The sequence below is a fragment of the Monodon monoceros genome, unplaced genomic scaffold (genome assembly GCF_005190385.1).
Source record: "Monodon monoceros isolate NGI ecotype Baffin Bay Population unplaced genomic scaffold, NGI_Narwhal_1 Super_Scaffold_19, whole genome shotgun sequence".
NCBI classification, from domain to species: Eukaryota; Metazoa; Chordata; class Mammalia; order Artiodactyla; family Monodontidae; genus Monodon; species Monodon monoceros.
Genome location: NW_021703775.1, coordinates 66181534 through 66203146, shown reverse-complemented (window position 1 = coordinate 66203146; position 21613 = coordinate 66181534). Strand labels below are relative to the sequence as shown.

At 46.3% G+C, this 21613-nt stretch overlaps 1 protein-coding gene across 4 annotated transcripts in view; it reads left to right on the top strand.

The window, feature by feature from the left end:
- PLB1 (phospholipase B1) overlaps window positions 1–21613 on the top strand; it is a 133439-nt gene that overhangs the window by 25476 nt on the left and 86350 nt on the right. For 3 of the 4 annotated variants that reach the window (XM_029231877.1, XM_029231876.1, XM_029231879.1), the window contains exons 4-11: window positions 4915–4976; window positions 6230–6302; window positions 7496–7554; window positions 10904–10944; window positions 11527–11570; window positions 13335–13425; window positions 13761–13812; window positions 15289–15375. In XM_029231877.1, coding sequence (XP_029087710.1) covers window positions 4915–4976; window positions 6230–6302; window positions 7496–7554; window positions 10904–10944; window positions 11527–11570; window positions 13335–13425; window positions 13761–13812; window positions 15289–15375 — 509 coding nt within the window. Of the gene's footprint in view, window positions 1–4914; window positions 4977–6229; window positions 6303–7495; window positions 7555–10903; window positions 10945–11526; window positions 11571–12535; window positions 12574–13334; window positions 13426–13760; window positions 13813–15288; window positions 15376–21613 lie in introns of those variants that run through there. The other variant, XM_029231878.1, reaches the window with a different exon arrangement.

Here is a 21613-nt window from a genome sequence, read left to right as displayed (position 1 = left end):
TTTTGGCTGTGTTGGGTCTTCATTGCTTTGCGTGGGCTTTCTCTACTTGCGGTGAGCAGGAGGTACTCTTCGATGCAGTGCGCATGCTTCTCAATCCGGTGGCTTCTCTTGTTGAGGAGCGCAGGCTCTAGGCGCGTGGGCTTCAGTAGTTGCAGCACGTGGGCTCAGTAGTTGTGGCTCATGGACTCTAGAGTGCAGGCTCAGTAGTTGTGACGCACGGGCTTAGCTGCTCCGTGGCATGTGGGATCTTCCCAGACCAGGGCTCAAACCCGTGTCCCCTGCATTGGCAGGCGGATTCTTAACCACTGCGCCACCAGGGAAGTCCCAATTTTTTTTTTTATTGAAAGTCAGGTATTGTGTATGAAAAATTAAATAACTGTATGTTCCAGATGGTGCTGTCTTCTTCCATAAAGGCTTTACTTTGGGCAAGCAGTTAGGTAGGGGCAGATCACCCTAATCTAATACTGGGAATCGAACTGACTCAAAGCTGGGCTTCAGTCTTTTTGGAGGCTGGTCTATTTCCACTTTATCCATCTTCCAAGGGTCTAGCTCTTTGAAGTCCCAAATAAAAGACTGGGACATTCACCAGGGCACCTCCTCCTTGATGGGCACTGGGCTCCAGTGTTTCCCCCCAGCTCCATGGACAGTCTGAAGCTCTGCCCAGCATATTAGCCACTTACCTGCTGATTTCTGTTGCCCATGATTTGGCAAGTGTTTCAAGGGTAAAAACAGCATCAAATGTTGGACTCACTCTCTCTGCTGTCCTTTTCTCTGGCTCTTTACTCCTCAAGTTCTTGCTGCCTTTATGACTCTCAACAGATGGGCACGCACATGCGCGCGCGCGCACACACACACACACACACACACACACACACACACACAAGATGGGGAAATGCATGATTTAATGTCTGCAGAGGAAGAAAATCAGGTCCAGAAGATTCCATGATGTTTTCAGGGAAAGATGTAGGGATCCATCTCTTCGAAAACAAGCTCTTCTGAGCCCCTTTAAAACCTTTTAGATTTAGAGTCAGCAGATAGGGTCTCTCAACCCAGCCCCACCTCTCTAAAGAAAAATTTTAACTTTCATTGCTATAAAATTATACTAATAATGACATCTGTCTCTCTGGATTATTTTTTCTTTTTTTTTTCTTTTTTAAATGCCCTTGTTGTTTATCTATTCCATATATAATAGCTTACATCTGCTAACCCCAGCCTCCCACTCCATCCCTCCCCAACCCCGCCTCCTTGGCAACCACAAGTCTGTTCTCTAATGTCCATGAGTCTGTTTCTGTTTCGTAGATAGGTTCATTTGTGTCATATTCTAGATTCCACATATAAGTGATATCGTATGGTATTTGTCTTTCTCTTTCTGACTTACTTCAGTTAGTATGATAATCTCTAGTTGTATCCATGTTGCTGCAAATGACATTATTTCGTTCTTCTTTCTGTAGTTCTTTTAAGTGGTAGTTTAGGTTGTTTATTTGAGATTTTTCTTGTTTTTTGAGGAGGGCCTGTAATGCTATGAACTTCCCTCTAAGAACTGCTTTTGCTGTATCCCATAGATTTTGTAAGATTGTATCTCTGGATTGATAATGAAACAACTTCTTTCATCAAAATTAACAGATTTCAATATACACTTTGTGCAGGCACTGGGCTAGATCTTCTGCTTATATTATTCAATTTTTAAAATTTATAAATTATAGAGTACAAGCATATCCATTATGATAAAAATCTTTTTAAAAAAAATTTTTTTAAGAAAACTGCTATTTTCAACAGAGACCAAAGGCTTTCTTTGAGGAGCAATTTTTTATTTCTCAGGCATGAAGCCTGGAGGACCAGGAGATGTGCTGAGCAGGACATTTCTCAAAGACCAGGGAGAGTCGCTCTAGCACCTGTGTTCCTCTACTTGTGAAGGTGCTGGCAAAGCCCAATGAGGAGCTGTGGCAGCAGCAACCAGCATGGTAATCTAGAGATGGATCCCAGGCTCCCATCGGGGATGCCCAGGGCTAAGGGATATTGCTGATCACCAGAGATGTTATCTTCCCATTTCACCTTGATGACCTCTTTTCAGTAGTGTCTAGATCAGCGGGGTGGGATGAATTGGGAGATTGGGAATGACAAATGTACACTATTGATACTATGTATAAAATAGATAACTAATGAGAACCTACTGTGTAGCTCAGGGAACCCTACTCAGTGCTCTGTGGTGACCTAAATGGGAAGGAAATCCAAAAAAGAGGGGATATATGTATACCTATAGCTGATTCACTTTGCTGTACAGTGGAAACTAACACAACATTGTAAAGCACCTGTACTCCAATAAAAATTAATTATAAACAAAAATAGTGTCTAGATCAGACCTTGGTTAACAAACAACGGCCCATGGGCCAAATCCAGCCTTCTGCCGCTTTCTGTATGACCTGTGAGCTAAGAATGATTTTTACATCGATTTTTTTTTTTTCACGTGGACATCTAGTTATTACAGCATCATTCGTTGAAAAGACTGTCTTTTCTCCATTGTGTTGCCTTTGCACTCTTGTCAAAGAGCAGTTGACTCTGTTTGTGTGGGTCTGTGTCTGGACCCTCGCTTTTGTTCCACGGGTCTGTTTGTCTATTCTGCCAGTATCATCCTGTAGCTTTATTGTAACTTTTGAATTTGGGCAGTGTCAGTCCTCCGACTTTGTTCTTCTCCTTTGATATTCTGTTAGCTCTTCTGGGTCTTTTGCCTCTCCGTATAAACTTTAAAATCAGTTTGTTGATATCCAAAAAGGTTTTTACATTTTTAAATGGTTGAGAAAAATAAAAAGAAAGGTATTTAATGGTACATGAAAATTATATGAAATTCAAGTGTCTCTATAATTTGTCTACATGTTATCTATGGTGGCTTTCACAGTACAACGGCAGGGCCGAGTATTTGTGACAGAGACTGTATAGTCTGCAAAACCTAAAATATTGACTATATTGAAGAAGTTTGCTGAGCCCTGGTCTAAATCTTAGGCTGTGACTTACACTTAGTTTGGTTCTGAGCACGGCCCATGGGGCCGGACTGCCCATTTTCAAATCCTTCCATCGCCAGGTGTTCACTGTGTCACCTTTAAAATGTCACTTACCCTTTCTGGGCCCGTTTCGTAACTGTAAAGTGGGGATGATAGCATTTCTCTCATCGAGTTGTTGTGAGGAATAAATGAATTATTTCACGTAAGTGCTTAGAACAGGGCCTGGCACCCAGAAGCTGCATGTAAGTGTTGAGTCCCATGTACATTTTTATCGCGGCTTAAAAACAGTGTTACCAAAATGGTCTCAAATCTCTGCCCTGCAAATTCACCTACCCCACTACCCCCAGTGATGATCATCTTAAAACACACCCTGTCGTCTCTTCAAAGACCGGTCATGGCTTCCTGTTGCCTGTGGAGCAGCCTGGCATTCACAGCTCCACAGCCCAGCTGCCGTCTGTCTGGGCAGCCTCATCTGCCCTGCCCTGCACTCCCCTCCAGCTATGAACCCTTTGCCCCAGCCCTTCCAAGCTCTCCCTGTTTGTCCACACCTCAACACCTTCCCGTCATGCGGTTCTTTCTGCACAGAAGCATTTCTTCTGGGCATTTCAAAAGGGTCACTGAGATCTGGGGGCAGGATACAACCAACATTCCTGTTACGAGCTCCGAAGTGGAAATCAGTGCCTGATCTCACCGTGGGCGTGAAATGGAAATATACTCTTGTTCCTCATGAAACTCCAGATAAATTCTTTTCAGGGTCAGAAAGTAAAGCTGCAAAAGAAGGGTGGGGTAAAGAAATCAAGCGCTCTCCCCCAAGCCAGGCCTCCCTTCAGCCTTGTCTGATGCCGTCTGGGGGTTCTTGCATGATATGCCCTTCCAAGGAGTGTGCGCTCTGGGCAGAGAACTGGGTGGGGAGAAGCCAGAGGGAGCAAGGGAGCCAGACCTCTGATTACATATCAGTATCATAAATGTTTCTTGAAGGTGTTTAAGTAAGCATCAAGATTATGTAACAGTGTGAACGAAAAGCTCATGATACATTAAAGGGAGCTTGTAGGACACAACGTTGCATCCACATTGATTACAACTGAATACAAAGTGTGACTGATCAGAAGACTGATGGTGGACAGGAGGGTGTGAGCGTATGAAACCACTCTTGGGCTAGAGGGGTAGTGGCACCGTGGGTGGTTGTCTTGGTTCCTTTATTTAAAAATGAGTGCCGTTATTGTACACTACACTATCATTTCAGTAGCTAAAAGTTTGATGGTAGGTTTGATGGGAAAACTCATTAGCTTATAAAATGACTCTCTCATTGTACATATATTATATTTTTAAAAAGGAAAAAAAATTAAAAGTTTTAAAAGACTGGCCCAAAGTAAGCTGGGACAAGGACAGTGTCTTAGCAGCTCTCCACCTGCCTTTTCTTCCTCTTTGCCTCACCGTCAGTAAGCCCACTGGAGACAGCCGCTGTCCAGCTACTGTGTATAGTTATGGCTAAGCTCACGTCACCTTCAGACTGTTCCCAGATGTCCTCTGCCTTCCCTCATTTGTCCTGGATCCCCAAACAGCAGTAGCTATTTGTCCAACATTACTCTCCCGGAGAGTTCTGCCCTTCGCTAAGGAACCAATAAAGGCATCTGTGGTAACGTGCCCATGAATGATATAGGGTTATTGCCGACCCCTCCCAGGTAGCACTTTTGCTTTTCATCCTGGGGATTCTGATTAATAGGCTGCATTAACGGAAGCACAGTGTCCCAAACAATGGAGGTGATAGTGGAGGAATGGAACCTGGACTTTCCTAACACAAGGGACGTTACTGAGCAGGGCACATAGGTTGGGCAGGGAGGAAGGGCACGAAAGCTGCAAATCTGGGCGGGAGTTAATTTCCAGCTAAATAACCTGAACTGCTTTTGCTTTCTTTTAGGAACTACCCAGGCCCGTACCTCCCCTGGAGAGAACACACTGGAAGAGCAGCTATGGCCAGAGGTCAGGGCTTTGTCCTCACGGGAGGGGGAGTGAGTTCCCTTCTAGAGGGTGAATCTAAGTCTTGATGCAAGTTGACAGGTTCCCTCCCTGAGGGCTTGAGGGAATGGGCTAGATGAGTGGCTTCTGCAGGGACAGCCGGGCTGCCTGGCAGAGCATAACTGTATCCCCTGGAATTTGGGGCTCATCATCCCTGCAGAGTGAGCAGGTGGTTCCCAGAAGTGTCTGGAAAGATTATAGATGGGCTGGTTATCTCTGAGAACCTTGAAGCAGGTGCTGTGAGTTATCTGAAGGCATCTGGGTGAGATCTTCCTAGAACATCTACAAGATAAGAGTTGAGAGTAAATGCTTTATCTCTTACCGAAGTTGGTAATTCACGAGAAATTAACTTGCCTCTCCTTGTGACAGAGAGATGTGGTCAAGCAACTCATTTACTGCACATTTTTCCCCCATTGGAGTATTTCCCCTTCCACTCTCAATTCTGGTGAGAAAACATATAATCTCCCTTCCCAAAGCCCTGCATGTGATTCACAGAAGCGGAGGCTGGTCTGGATTTTCACAGGCATCTGAGGAGGCCAAGTGGTCTTGAGGACCCCAGCACTGGTCACTCAGTCCCTCCTGTGCTCTCAGCGGCCCCTCTGGGCTTAGGACACATTCCGTTCCAGTGGGAATGTGAGAGTCTCCCAGTTTCCACTTTATCCAGTTACCAGCAGCAAATAGCATAATGCCTCATATACCTACTTTTGTGTAAATAATCAAATTTAAAGAAAGCAAGCAGATAATACAAAACACATCATAGGATAGAATAGATTTAAAAAATTTTTCAGTCTAGATATACTGGGTCTCTTCTTAATGATTTCTTTTTTATTGCAAAATATACATAAAATGTACCATTTTTGAGTATACAGTTCAGTGGCATTAAGTATATTTACACTGTTGTGCACCTGTCACCACTATCCATCTCCAGAACTTTCTCGCTATTCCAAGAATTGTTCTTATTCTTTATCCTCCCTCCCTCTCCACCCCACTGTTCTGGGGTATCCTTAACTGCCATCTGCTAAAATCACTGTCAATAGGCACGTGTCCCGTTTTACTAGGTGAGCTGAATAAGGGGTTAGAAGAACATGACTGTGGAAAATTGTTGCTTCTGGATTTTGAGCCCAGTACAACAAGTACCTGGTCATTTCTACACCAAGTTTTCAGGACCTGTAATATTTCCATACAAGGCAGTTGATGTTTCCGATGTTCGGTTTCAGTGGCAGAGCCTGAAGGGCTTTCCATTCTCGTGCAACTCAAAGAAGTCAGGATCTGATGCGCCTTCTAACTCAGGTATGTGCTGCTGAGCCAGGAAGGCCAGTGTCTTCTCTCTGGTGTGGCCAGCAGAGGCTCCAGCACTACTCCTCTTGCACTTTTTGGCTGTTCAAGCCCTCTCTCTTTCCCATCCTTAGTCCTTCCTCTTTTGGCCCCCTCAATCATTCCTGTGGAGGGACACAGCCCAACACACCACGCAGAGATAAAACCGGCATGACCCCACAGTGGTTTGCCTGGGTGAGGGCAACCTCTGGGAGCTCACCTCCAGGTGGGTAGAACTGAGTCACAGGAGCTGTGGCTTGGAGCTTGGTCACTCACGTGCCTTCCCCAATCCTGTAATATAGCCACAGTGGCAGCTCTAGACATATTATTCCTATAATGGGCTACATTTATCTAATACCTGGATGCTATGAACGTTGCTCTTGAGCTGGTCCTCTTCTCCAGCCTTATCCTATCACGTGGCTGCATTATAAACTGTGTTTAATGGATTTGTTTATGTTTGCACTGTACTGACTTACCAGGGTTTCCAGTAAAGCATGCTATTCTCACTATTCTGTCATGTAAGGAATGTGGGTAGAAAAAGAAATTGATGTACTTCTTAGGAAGTGGCTTCTTTGGGAGGCTTACCTTGAATGCCCCCACAACATGACCGAGGAATATATCAGTGGTTTCTAAAGAAACTTAATTCTAAGGATGCTGGGGGCCCAGGCAGGTCACAGAGTCTTCCTGGTGTACCGTTTGCACACAGCTTGCATCTGATGTTTATGTGTGTTCACAGGCTTTGCGTCCTTCAAGCCAACATGAACCCTTTTGAACCCAGATGGTTTTCATTTTAATTTGCTGCTCTCTCACTCATTAATGGTAGCCCAGAAGTGCAGAGCCAAGGGATAGAGGGAAGTAAGAGGCAGAAAGAGGGCCAGGTGAGAGGGAAATGAGGGCTGTGAGTGACCTTCCCTGGGACACCTATTTGGAGATACTGAGCCCAGTTAGCAGTGTGGCCTCCAGAGAGGAGTGAGCCTCTCTGGAGCAGGTTTCCAGGGCTCCCAGCAACTGCCTGATCTTCAGCTTCCCACTCCCATGGCCAACAGGCACAGCCTCAGCAGCTGTCCTTGGGGTGGGAGACATGGGTCTGCTTCTCCCATTTGGCGCCCTTGGCCCGCACCGTGGGGAACATAGATCTGACCTTCTTACATGCGTTCTTATCTTTGCAGTCCACTCCCTGAGCCCTTCTGATATTAAACTTGTGGCAGCCATTGGCAATGTGGAAACTGTGAGTTTGTCAAGGAGACGGAGGTGGGAGGTATAGGGTTTGGGACTGGTGACCTTCTGAATGAGCTCCTAGTAACCAGGCAGAACACTTCGCTTGGGGAGAGAAGGGCATTCTCTGAGTTGGAAAACATCCTAAACTCTAGGGTTCTGAGTTGATGTTGTTTTGACTTAAATGAAATGAATGCCTCCCTTTACATTAGGATGAAGAAACTTTTGGAGTTTCATTAAAAAATCAAACCTAATGATAAATTAAGTCAAAGTTCACACAGAATTTTAAAAGTAATCTCTTAAACTTTCTCTTTATGAGATGAAGAACAAAAATGTCCTTACCTGCATGGTAAATGTTTAAAAATACACCCTTCTTTGCTAATAGGTTGTAAGTGGTATTGTTCTATATGGTCAGGTAACAGAGAAAGAAAGCCATAAGAAGGGAAGGATGGAAAGAGAGAGGAGAGAGGAGGTGAGCAGAAAGAGAGGAGGGTTGGAGAGCAGAGCGGAATTTCCAGTGTGATTCCCCAGTCAGTCCTGGCTTCCCACAGTCCCACCTGCTCTGGTCTCAGCACTGCTGCCCCCCAAGTCCTAGCAGCCCCCAGCCGAACAGACAACTAATCAGGTGCTCTCAGCTCTGCCCTGGGGCCGGCTGTACCTCCTGCACCAGAACCAGGATGCCCCTGCCTCTCCCCTCCTGTGCCTTCCTCCTGCCACTACCTACCACATGTCCTTCCCCATGTCCTTCCGTGTCCCTGCTGCACTCTGTACCCCCTGCCCCTGGGCCCAGCCGGCCTCCTCGCTGCAAGCGCCATCCTGCTACCCCACGCACAGCGCCAGCCGTGTGTAAAGGATGGGACTTCACGTTAGAAAACTGACCAGGGCCCAGTGAAAACTGCAGCCAGGGCTCCCGCCCTTGTTCTGTTCTGCCTGTGATGGTGGTGTTAAAACTGCACATGTGACTGTGCGTATGCGTGTGTGTGTGTGTGTGTATGAGGGTGAAGGTGGAGGTTTCCCAGTAGGAGGGATGTGAAGGGGGGGATTGGAATAATGAGAAAAGAGGTTTCATGTCACGCAGAGCACACTGACTCCGCCGAGCCTGTGTGTCCCTGCATGCTGATCGCTACATCACAGAGCCAGGAATGTGTGACACCAGCTGGAGGACTCAAATTCTCCTTCCTTGGGCAGGAAAATTCACTGCAGGGAAATCTCCACCCCAAGTCAGGTTTCTAAAGTTAAACCAATCAACAGTTTCCACTGTCTGGTCCCAGCTCTGAGAGAGTTCTTTCGCTCATGAATTATTCATCCCCACATCTCCTGCTGTCACTCAGCTCACCCTTTCTCCTCCTGGGAGCCCGAGGCCCAGGGCGCTGGGAGACGGTTTCAGTCCATGACGGTCTCCTAGCCCCAGAATCATTATCATCACACTGACGGGCACCTCAACCTTCAGGGTGAGCCCTGAATGCACAGTTCTTAGGAGGCTACCTTCCTCTGTCTGCCCTGAGAGTCAGCTGTCATGAGCTTAGCCTGGTTTATAAAAGACATCAGACCAGGGAAAAATAATGGAAGACAGTGAAATGAAAAAGACGGAAGTCTGTAAGGCCCATGCTTTTGCTTCGAGTTCCTGAGGCTTTCTGTCGCCAAGGCCGATCGCTTACTTGTATCCATTACTAGCACTTGTTTGTCTCATTGCTGTGGACTTCCTTTTCCTCACAGAACGTTAAAGATCAGATTCATCAAAATTATTTTCAAACTAACACTTGTGATACATGTTCAGTATAAGAAAAAAATCAAAGCACATGTAGATAGTATAAAATATGGAAGATCTCATTCACATCTCCTATTCTCTTGCCTCAACACACACACACACATACTCTCCAACATATAGGGTGAGAGAGAGAGAGAGAGAGAGAGAGAGAGAGAGAGAGAGTGTGTGTGTGTGTGTGTGTGTGTGTGTGTGTGTAACCTAAATAGGGTTATACTGCAATATACTAGCTGTGACTTTTTTTTCCCCTTAACTAAGAGTCACAGACATTTTCCACGTCAGAGAGGTTATAATCCACTATATCAAATTCCATGAAGCCAGGGCTTGTGTCTCACTTACTTGTGTGTCTCCAGTACAGGCAGCCAATGAAGAGTGTGGGGAGAAAATGGCGGCAGCGGGCAAAATGGTGGCATGGGAGTTTGCGGGGTTTGTCCCAGCCTTCCGTCTGTGACCTCCCCCTGAGCTCTCCCCCACTCTCTCCACCTTGTTCCCCCTGTTCTCTCCTTTCCTTCCCCTCACCACCCCCATCCAGCTTTCCTGAGGGAAACCTCTGCTGTCAATCAGGTCCCGTTCGGTTGGGCACAGGCTATCCCCCTTGCCTCGGCCCTGGAGGCTAGCCTCCCTCAGGACTTCTCCTGTCTGGCATCCTTATGCTCCCTGACTTGCATCTGTGTGTGATTTTCTGTTTAATGTGTTACCTTTCCCTGGAAATTTTCCTTTCAAGCTCCCTCTTATTGAGAAGTAGAGAGGACTCCATCCCAGTTAGAGGAAGATCATGGTCAGCCTGCCCTCCCAAGATGGCCCCGGAAGTGTGGCCCAGTTCTACAGACTGAATGGCTGTCGTTGGAGCTGGGTTGTTAAGGACAGGCAGGTCCTTTGAAGGGAAGCAACAGCAGGCTGGGTGTAGGTAGTGTGGGTACAGCATCACCTGTCAGCACCACAGACACTGTCTTCTAGGAGTTCTGAGAGAGAAAATTGGTGTCAGAACCTGTGAAAATAATACTACTGACAACAGCTAATATGTCCTGGGCACTTTCTATGTACTGGGCACAATTCCAAGCATCCCTACGTACTGGGCACATCCCAAGCATCAAAAATTAGTATCGAGCAAGTATATATTGAGTACTTATTGATGTGTCAGGCACTGTTCTAGGTCCAAGGAATATAATCAAGGACAAAACAGACACAAATTCCTGCCCTCATGGCGCTTACATTCTAGGCAAGGGAGACAAACAATACACAAATACATTTTAGATTATGAAAGATCACAGTAAAACAATCTATTTTGTTTCTATGTGGGATGTTAATATTCTACAGTGATGCATTTAAGTCTAGGCTCTCTCACCCAGTTTTCTATTCTGAAGAAAATGTTTGTACCTTTTATTGCTCTGAGTTTGAACCAACAAGCTTTGGAGAAAACCTAACCTTCCTTCTTCCCTCCCTGAAAAACGAACATGGGTGGGTTTGGCATTTTTCTGGATCCACGGGTTCCCTTTTGTTGGTGGGGGGTGGGTGTCTGGCAGGCAGCTGGGGTCTCCCCAGGACAGGATCTGCAGCCATCCCTGGCTGGGCTGCTCACACCTTGCATCTTTTCCAGCCTCCAGACTCAGGGACGGATGACCTGGAGAAGCAAGAATGGTAATTGTCCTGGAACCACAGAGCAACAGAGTTGAGAGGAGCCTCAGAGCTGATCCGCTCTCATCTCCCTGCTTCATTGGCAGGGAAACCCGAGGGCCAGGGAGGAGACACCTGCTCCAGGCTCACTTAGGATCAGGCAGCAGAGTGGGAACCAGAATGCAGCCTCCTGCCTCTGTGGCCAACACTCCCCGTGCCCGGGAATCCCCCGAATAAGGGGAATAATGGAGGAAAAGTGGGAAAGGCCGAATGTGGGATTCTTGCTTCCTTCCTCCAGTCTCCTTGCTCTGCCCTGGAGGAAGCTAGCAGGGTTGGACCAGGGTCAGGCTCGTTCAACACGGGGTCTGCATCCTCTTCCAACTTTGGACCAGACTAACGGGGGCGGGGAGGAGGGTCCAGACCTGCTCACCCCCTTTTGGTGACTCCATTGCCATCTGAGGTGTGTCTCTGTCTCCAGGAAGGATAAACCAGAACCTGAGCAATGCTAAGCCGACGCTTGTTATGAAAGAGACCACAGCAGTTGGGGGCAAGGGTTGGCAGGCGACAAATGCAGTCTGAGGCTTACATGCTTGCTTCTACTTGCAGGACTGAAAGCGAGGGACCACAGGCGTGCATGGGAGTGGTGACCGGTGAGTTCTGTGTTTTCATGGTCAGAATCCAGATTGTCCCTGTCCCTCCCGACACAGCAGCATTTCGGTTAGTGAAGAGGATGTACCCTATTGGCCACCTCGGGGTAGGGCCTGAGGAAAGGGGGAGGCATTCTGAGAGGACAGATAGGGAGCCAGGGTATGAAAAGACACATTCCCTGAAAGGAGGGCATGAGAAACATATCTGAGAGTCCCTGAGCAAAGAGACTCCAGGAGACATTGGGTTAAGCTTCGGAGACATGGGAAAGGGGTCAGGGGGTGGCTGGACCAGAGTCCTGAGGCTGCTTCTCCCCCGGGACCCCAGGGCTGGACTTACAGCACTTCATTTGGGAACCTGTCCACCATTCACTGCCTCCACCCCCTATCCCCCCATCACACCAAGGAGAAGACCCATCTCTAATTTTCAGTTTATTTCATTTTGTAGCAATTCCCTTACTTACAAAATAAATACCTCAGTTGGATTCACGAAAATGAAATGAGAAGAATGAAAACCAACCGTAATCCTGCTATCTAGACATAATCATTGTTAACATTTTGACCTTTTTATATATGAATGTGCCTAGGAATATGCTATCTCTAAGCTGGTTTTTTTCACTTAATATCAGAGGTCCCTTGCAAGTAGATTAAGTCATCCTGGAACCCCTGAGTCCCTTAACGTTGGCTGAATTAGCCTGGTGGATAGAGTCACCTATGCTTGGTGCCCACAAGCCGAGAGCAGGGACACCACTTTTCACTCCATAATTAGAGTGAGAAGACTCGGGCAACAATGCAGACGCTCTGCTGAGCTGACACCGAGCAGAGCGTGAGGACGAGTGAGGTAGCTGGTATCCTGTCAGTTCAGCCAGTGAATTTCACCAAGGGCCTGGAATTACGAGGCTCCCTGCAAGGCTTGGGATAAATAAGGGACTCGTCCTGCCTTCAGCCCTCGCCATCCAGCAGGAGAGGCTGAGGCCTGGTATGCAGCCCTCCAGGATCTGATTGACAGGTGAGAGGGTACCCATGGCCCAGGTGGTGGGAGGGTCCCCATCTGCTGCCTGCACAGTGTCAGCTCCCTTCAAAGGCGGCCCCTCTAAAGCCGCCTCCTGGATTCCCGTCCCACAAAGCCCCAGGAACTCGCGGACGGGGGCAAAAAGCAAGGGGGACTGGGGCGGGGCAGTGCAACCTCCCTGCCGTGACACTCTCCCCACTCTGCCCTCTCTTCTCTGGGGAGCAAGACGCAGCCTAGCTGCTCCTGACAGCACTATTTTTAGCGGTCCTGTGGCTGTCAGCTCTGGGACGAGTTTTCTGCGTGTTCCCCGGAGATGTCCCGCCCTGCTGTCGCTCTCAGGAGGAGGGAGGATGGCGGGAAGGCAGCCTGCCCGGGTCCCTGTCCCAGCACACTTTCCCGAACGAGTCAGTAGCACAGGGCAGTGAAGAGCTTTGGTATCCGAGAGCTCAGGCTCAGATCCCAGCCGCCTCAGGCAGCCCTGAGACCTCGGGGAGCTAGCTTGCCTTCCCCCAGCCTCAGGATTCCTTCACACGCACCTAAGTTCTTAGCGCTTGGCCTGGCCTAGCACCTGACCAATGCTCTTTTTTTTCAGCTCCCTTTACTTCTAGGGCCCTGCTACGAGGTTGACCTCACAGCCCAAGGCAGGTCATGCTTCGGAACAGGGGCAATGACCCTGGTACCTCACCCCAAAGGGGGTCAGTCTTTACAGGTGACCTCTGCATGCCGAGACCACAGCCTCAAACCAGCTCTCTCTTTAGTCCTTTCAGATGTCATCAGACACTTCAATCCATCTGTCCTGAGGCCCATCTGCAGCCCTGGGAAGGGAGTGGTACCCCATAATGGTGCTGAGTAAGCTCTTTTTCTGACACTTTGCAGGGTTGTGCACTCCTGTCAGTCCTGGGTTTCTAGATGGGAGGATTTGGGGTGGCGGGCTGGAAGAGTCAGAGGCTTAAAACTAGAGATCTGTGTTAAAGCCAAAGCTTACCTCCTGCACTGATTTGAGTCTGTCTGATGGGCCTAACTTAAAAGATCAGGTCAACGTCTGCCCTCCAGAGCCCAGGAGTGATGCAGTGCAGCCTCCAACTCAGAGACCGGCATGTGGGCTGAGGCAAGGGGCAAGCTTCCGGCCCTCAACCAAGTGGTATTTAACTGATTTTTCTCTCTGTTTCCCTCCCTTTGTGCAGAGACTTGTGGATTCAGGCAAAAGAGCTGGTGAGGAGCATGAAAGAGAACCAGGTAAGAATCCATCCGGCTCTGTTGGGGGCCATCTGTGTTTGCTGAGAGGCAATCAGGCAGCCGACGCCCCGGGGCCATCCTGCCCTGAACTAGGCAACCAGTGTGGCCTGGGCCCTCCGAGACTGCCTTTCCCCTGGTGATTCTCTGGGGGCCAGTAAAATCCAGGGCCACTTCTCATGTTCCCAATGGGGTCCTGCCGAAAGTCAGCAGGTGGGCTAAATAAATTTCTGCTCAGCAAGATGGTTGACAGCTTGGGTTCCAGAGGGAGACCGGTTTGAGTGGGAATCCTAAATTTCCACCTATTAGCTGTGTGACGTTGGGTAAGGCGCTTAACCTCTCTTAGCCTCAGTTTTCCCACTTAAGAAATGCGAGTAATAAAATGACCTGCAGCACAGGGCTTAGGGTGGATTCAATGAGCTGTTGGATGTGCCTGGCACACACAGAGGCAGTGCTCAGTGCAAGCCTGCAGCTGTCATGGTCACTGAAGTGGCCACTGCTGTCGTTATTAATTACAATACGCATTTTAGTTCTTGGGTGGAGGCTTCTGTAACATACATGCTGGGGCCCTGGTCTCCACTCTTCTAGCAGTTCAGACACTCTTTACTCAGAAACTCACATATGGACTTGTAATTAGCCACCTCTAATCTTTTGTGCTCTCCTTATGAGCAAGTATCAAATCAAGGCAAGCCTTGCTACCAAGCTGGCTCTAACCAGGGTCTCAGCCTGGACCCCTGGAACCAAGGGAAACCACTTTTAAGGCCAGTCACTCATTCATTAAAGAGTTCAGGCGTTCAAGCCGGGTCATTCCAGGTTATACAAGGACGGGGACAATTACAGGAGTGATGCCAGAAGTTTATTTTTTGTTCCACATAACCCATGTTCATTAGAGAAAGATCAGAAAACACCAACAGAAGAATATTAAAATCATCCTTAAACATGATGCCCAGAGAGAATTACTGTTCCCAACTTGGTGTACACTCCCTTCCACATTTTTTCCAAGCACGTTTATCTGTCTATATTTTATAAAATAGGGACGTTACTAGATGTAGAGACTTTTTATAATCTGCTTTTCTCGGTATCCTATTTCCCATGACAATAATTACGTTTTCCAGCATCGTTTTAACAACTACATGGTGTTTTGTCTTATGAGCATTCCACAACTTACACAGCAGTCCTCTGTTTTAGACATTTATATTGTTTCCAGTGTTTGACTCTTATGAACAAGGCTTGGATCGAATGGTAAGCCCTTTAAAAAAAAAAAAAACAGTTTTGATAAGTTTTGCCAAACTGCCTCGTAGAGCAGTTTATACCACTTTAAATTCCCACCATATACACCTCCTTTTGGGGAAAAAAAAATCCATACCTATGGTTTTATGGGGGTGGGTGTATGAAATGGAAAGACATGCAAAGAAAGCAGTTCTCTTGGCTTCAGGTTTCACCACCGTCTCTTTTTGATGCTATTGTCCTTTCTTCCAGCAACTTGACTTTCAGAATGACTGGAAGCTCATCACCGTGTTCTTCAGTAACACTAGCCAGTGTCACCTGTGTCCCTCCGCCCAACAGGTAAACCACAGGCTGGGCGGCAGAGGGATTGCAGTTGCTGGGGTGGGTGCAGAAGGAACTAAACCTGCCTGATCTACATCTGGCAGGCTGGGCCTGATAGCACCTGTTTCAGAGTTAGGACAGGCAGGCAGGTAGAGAGACAGACAGATGTCTAAGGGCTCAAGGAGACATATTGAGGGAGAGGTATTTTTAACTTACCATCCTTACCATTCAGGAAAAGGAAACCATGGTATAGATAAGCTGAGTCAATGGTCATTCTGCACCTGAGGAAAATCCGCTTCCTAGTTCAAAAATCATTTTGCCTCTTTTAACTCTGATTTCATTTGAATGCTGAACTTAGGAAATAAAGCAGTACTTTTGATAACACCTCTTGAACTCTAGCTCACCGTGAACCCTAGTTTTAGTGGGAAGTTGTCTAGTTGTTTATTAGGTAGACTACATCTTCCAGGCTCTTTGGCGTTGCCAGGAATGAGATATGAAACATGTGACTTTTAAAATATTTAGGTGGGTGACTGACTGTGACTTAAGTCTTTATTGACAAGTGTCCAGGTTAGGATCAACTGAAAGTGAGAGGGTGGCTTAGAGGCCTAGGCTATGGTGACGTAAATGGCACACAGATGACCCTTCTGGAGCCTGAAGCCTAATTGCCACCAAGCTGGCCCTGCCAACTTACGGCAGTTCAAAAACCTGCCCACTGTCCTTTCAGCAGCCTTCCAGGGCCTCCACCAGGCCATGGCACAGGCAAGGGTGAAGTTTTTTGAGATGCTGTCCTCTTCTTTTCTGTGCCCCTCTCCCAAATACGTACTCTTGCCTTCCTCCAAATGCCCCATGACCCCTGCTCCACCATCAAAATCCCCTCCCTTTAGTGATGTTAGGCCCTGGGAGAATGCTGACAGAAGCCCACCTTCCCTAATCAGCTCTTTTTTTTTTTTTTCCTTTATAGTTGATATAGATTTTATTAAATTTTAGTAGTAATTCTTACAGCTCTGATAACTCTAACCAGGAAGATTTGGTTCTTCCAGAACTATTATTTCTTTTGATATTTTATTAATCTCATATATCACTGAAGCACTCTGTTCTTAGCAAAGTATGAAGAGGTGGGATTGGGTACATTTTGTACATATTGGGTACATATCCTTAGTGATCTGTAATTACATCTTTATTGGAGTATAATTGCTTTACAATGGTGTGTTAGTTTCTGCTTCACAACAAAATGAATCAGTTATATATATATACATATGTCCCCATATCTCTTCCCGCTTGCGTCTCCCTCCCTCCCACTCTCCCTATCGCACCCCTCCAGGCGGTCACAAAGCACCGAGCTGCCTAATGAGCTCTTGTTAAACAATATTCCTGCAGATCTCCTGGGTTTGTGGCATATAGATCTTGAAGCTTATTCTACTTCACCTCTGTTTTCTCCCATACCAAGTGAAATTTCCATGCCCTGTTTATTCTCTGCACCACCCCCTGCACTTTGGCCATTACGCACACCAACATTTACTCATGAATTTACACATTCATGCATTGAAATGCTCGAACAAGCATTTAGGCATTGCTGCATTCCTCTATATATCCACGCATCCATCCATCCATGCATCCATCCATAAGTTATCTATTCACGCATCAATTCATTCTCTCTTCTTATATGCAGGCACACATTATTGTATTTATGATGAGTTTGTTCATGCTAGCATTTGTTTGATTTTTTAATATTTGAATGTATTCATTGATACTTACACTCATTCATGATTTCTTCCATATATTTTATCTTGTGTTCGAGCATTCCTATGTGAATTCTTGCATTCTTTCGTGTATTTATTCCTTCAATACATTACATGCATTCTTGAATACATACATGATGTATTCCTGTGTGCATTTATGCATTATTTATTTTTATTAAATTTTGGTTACACAAGCAACGCACAGATGCTTTCTTCTTTTAAAAAATGAAACATTATAGTTAAAGCTAAAATACCCTTTAGCCACCACCTCCAATCCTCTCTCTCTTTTTATTTCCAAACTTTTTGCATATTTGTAAATCCTAGTATTCCTTTATGTGTGTGTATATAAGAGAGAGATTTAACATAAATAGTATTATATCTTATGTACCACTGAACAATTATTTTTCACTAATCAAGTGTTTTTGAGATTCAGTCATGTTGATACATATGGATTGAGCTTATTCCTGTTACTTGCTAAATAGTATCCCACTGTGTACATTTACTACATTTTATTTCACTATTTCTGTATTGATGGCCATGTAGGTGTTTCTAGTTTTCCACTAATATAAACAATCTTGTTCATTTACTTGAACATGGTGGTTTTCTAAATACAGTGATTATATTTCATTGTATTCAATTACAGTGTAATTTATTATATTTCAGATTATAGATTGAAGTATATTAGTGGGTCAAAAATCAGTTTAAAAGATTACAACCAGAAATTATAAAAAAAGAAATAGACTAGGATCAACTATAAAATATTAGAGTTCATTGCATGTAGTAAGGTAAGTGTTGGTTCGTGATTATTTTTGCTTCATTTATATATAGATATGTGTGTACCGGGTTGTGATGCGAAACATATCTCACACTGTGGGTCATGATCAAAGCAGTTTGAAGAAAGCGCCTTGAGTAGATTCGTAAACGTAGAATTGCTGGTCATCAGATGCATACACTTTAAGTCTTAAAGGGCTGCCTAATTGCCCTCCAAAGGAGCTAAACACCTTTATATTCTAATATCCTGGGACCAATCCCCACATATAAGGGGCTTTTCCACGACACCAAGCAATTCTCAGACACCGGCTGGGTGTCCTACAATGCAGCTCAATTCTGACACGATCTACCTGGAGACAGCGTCAGATCCCACAGGTTAGGAGCTCAGTCCTGCAAGACTGTCCCCACCCCCATTTCAGATGCCAATCCCAAGTCCAGGTTGTCACCTGAGCTTCTGCCCAACTGGCTATAGATTGGAGGTTCCAACAAGCCCCTCGTTGAGTTCAATTAATTTTCTAGAGTGGCTCACAGAACCCAGGGAGACATTTTACTTACTAGGTTCTTGGTTTATTATAAAAGGATATAATTCAGGAACAGCCAGATGGAAGAAACGCATAGTGCAAGGTATGGGGAAAGAGCGAGAAGCTTCCATGCTCTCTCCAGGTGGGCTACTCTCCCAGCACCTGCAGGTGGTCACCAACGGGGAAGCTCTCTGAACCCATCCTTTTGCGGTTTTATGGAGCTTCGTTACATAGTCAGGATTGACTAAATCATTGGCCAACGACAATTGATTCAACTTCCAGCCCCAGGTTGGGTGGTGGTTGTGGGCAGGGGGACTGAAAATTCCAACTCTCTGATCCCAGGGTTGGTTCTCCTGGCAACCAGCCCCCATCCTTAGGTGTAGTCCCAAAGTCACCTCATTAATACAGCAAAATACACTTTTATGCTCTCACCACTTAGGAAATTCCAATGGTTTATGAGCTCTGTGCCGCAAAAGGGGACAAAAACCAAATACATACCTCGTATTACAAATGACAATATCACATATTCTCACCAGTGTCTGAGTGCACCCATTCCCTACAACCTTTCCAACACCTGTTGTTATCAAAGCCAATGATTTTTTGTCAGTATGTGAGATTCCCTCAGGATCTAGTCATGTTGATACATGTGGATTAGGTTTATTCACACTTAGAACCTCACACTTTTCATTGGTTGTACACATATGACAAAAGTAGCCATGCTCCACTCCTGATTTCTAAATGGCTACATACCAGTGACTTAATCTCTGTAAACTGAACTCACTGAAGCGATGTTTACTATCATACACTCATATTCCCACTGTACTGCATTTTTCCTTCCGTCTTGATTTTCCTTTTGCCCAAAGACCATCGAGGCTTTGGAGCCTAGAATAAATCCCACCTGCACTTCCATTTCCCCCAAAGGACATTGTGGCTCATGGTTCTGGCTCTCGACCTCCTTGGCCTGGGCTGGCTGGTTCCTCCCTTCACTCTTGCACTCTTGCTTCTGCAGCCCAGACCCAGCCCTCACCTCCTAGTCTCCCTGATGGCGCTTCTGGCCACAGCTAACCAGGATCCCCCATCTGAGAAGCTCTTACACAGCACTTCTGCATCCCCAAAGCACATCCCAGGCATGGCCTCTCCCTCAGGGGTTGCTCTGCAGAGTCCCAGGGGCTGCAGGAGGTGCTCTGAGACTGTGGGTTCCAGGCTTCCACCCGACCTCACAGAGCAGCTCTGCCTTTAACTGTGGCATACATATAGCAGGTTTCCTGAAATAGTTCATGTGAGAAAAAGGTATTTTATTGTTAAGAAGAAATGTTAAACTCCGGTCCTGCCCTACTTAGGACCTGGAATTTTCCTCCCCTAAGAGACCTTTGGGCTCCTTTCATGGGGAATAGACAAGGGCTTGTGTCCACATGTGTTCTTTAGGGATTTCTTAAGACCAAAGCCATAAGAGAGTAAGACCAGGAACCATTCATTAGGCAGTGATGGTGCTTCCTCAGGGCTGCTATGGTGGATGCAGCAATTCGAAGGCAGGTGCTTCAGAGCTAACTAGTAACCTGGCTCATAGCAGTGACACAGGGATGCTTTTAGGGTCTGGACTCTTGCTTACTGCTCTCCAGTTAAAGTCTAGTTTTATGGAGTAAGAACAAAATTGCGAGAAGAGAAAAAATAAAGGAAAAGAAAAACAAAAACAAAGCCTAACACTGCAAAAATCTGTTACTGAATCAAGTTTCTTTGCCCCATGCATGACAGGCCAAATGCTGGGACACCGAGGTTTGCAGAAAGAAAGGATTCATTCACCAGGCAGCCAAGTGAGGAGATGCGAGAACAAATCTCAAATCCACCTCGGGATATTTATGAGATAAAGAAGCAGGGCAGTCCGAGGCATGGGGAATGTGGAGGATAGGTGATTGGAGAGAAGAAAAAGGTGAGGTAATCGTTCTGAGCAGGTGCAACTAAGCTACATGCTTCTTCAAGGGGACACATGCTTCTTCATGGGATGCATGTTCAGAAAATGGTAGTGTTAGCATGTTCTGAAGGTGGAGTTCTGGGCCCTCTGACGTCAGAAGGTCACTGATGGGACACTCAACACACGCCCAGTTGGAGGCCTCAACCAGTCTTGTCCAGTTGGAGCTTGAGCCAGTGAACAGCTGACTCCAAGTTCCTGAAACACAACTAGGGCAAACATCTCATTGTTCAGGCCATGGAATGCTTGGAGAACATGCAAGTTTTTATTAAAACAATTAAAGGGAGCTTGATCAGTGAAGGCAGGTTACAGTTCATTATTTATTAAGCAAGTTGTAGTTTAAGGTATCTAATTGTTGACAACACTTGGTTTCAAAAATATACCCATTTATTCGTTGCAGAGGCCTTTAGAAACAGGTGTCAACATTTTGGAGGACACGCCGGCAGTATGACTCAAGAAACCTAAAAGTGTTTGTGTCTTTTGACTGAATAATCTTACTTCTTGGAATAAATCCCGGATAAATAACTTGGTAGAAAAAGTTAAGTCTGGTTGTAGGCACATGTTTGGTAACAGAGCATTCTTCTGATTCTGGGGGCAAGATATGGAGATGTGTAAGTTCTTTTGAAGAAATAAGCTTTTTCCTGACTTCGAGTTATGGAGGAGTTTATCACGTGTGACCTTCTAGGCAGGGGACATTTTATAGGAGCATCATGTCTTCCACTAAGGAACAGGGACAGTCGGTGCCCCAAGGACAGCCATTCAATACCTGGAAAGCCTAGGTGGGCTCCGATTCACTCTGTAGCAGTGAATCAGCACCTTGACTAAGAGGTTTCTAAATCAGGGTTTGCAGTCTGAGGAGACCCATACAGGGATTCCCCGAGGAAAGAGGGATGCCCTGCGTATGATACAGGCAGTGAGGACCTTTCTAGACCGAAGTTCCTATGACTCCTGAGAAGGGAAAGTGTGATGCTTAATGTCATGCTCAGGGAGAGAAAAAATGAGACGAGAGGCTTTGTTGCTGGCTATGGCAGCAGACTGGGCTGGACTGGCTTCCAGAGGACAGCCTCGCACCAAAGCGGGGACGCAGGAGCGGGAGGCCGCCCTCCACGCGGTCCCAGCCCGACTGATGGGCAGCTGTCTCCAGAGTCACCACCTGTGTCCCCCCCAGGAAACAGAACGGCTGCTAGGCCTGCTTTGTCTTCCTGTCTGAGCCAGGTCGCCTCAGGGGACAGCAGGTTTGCAAGCAGCTTAGGAATCTG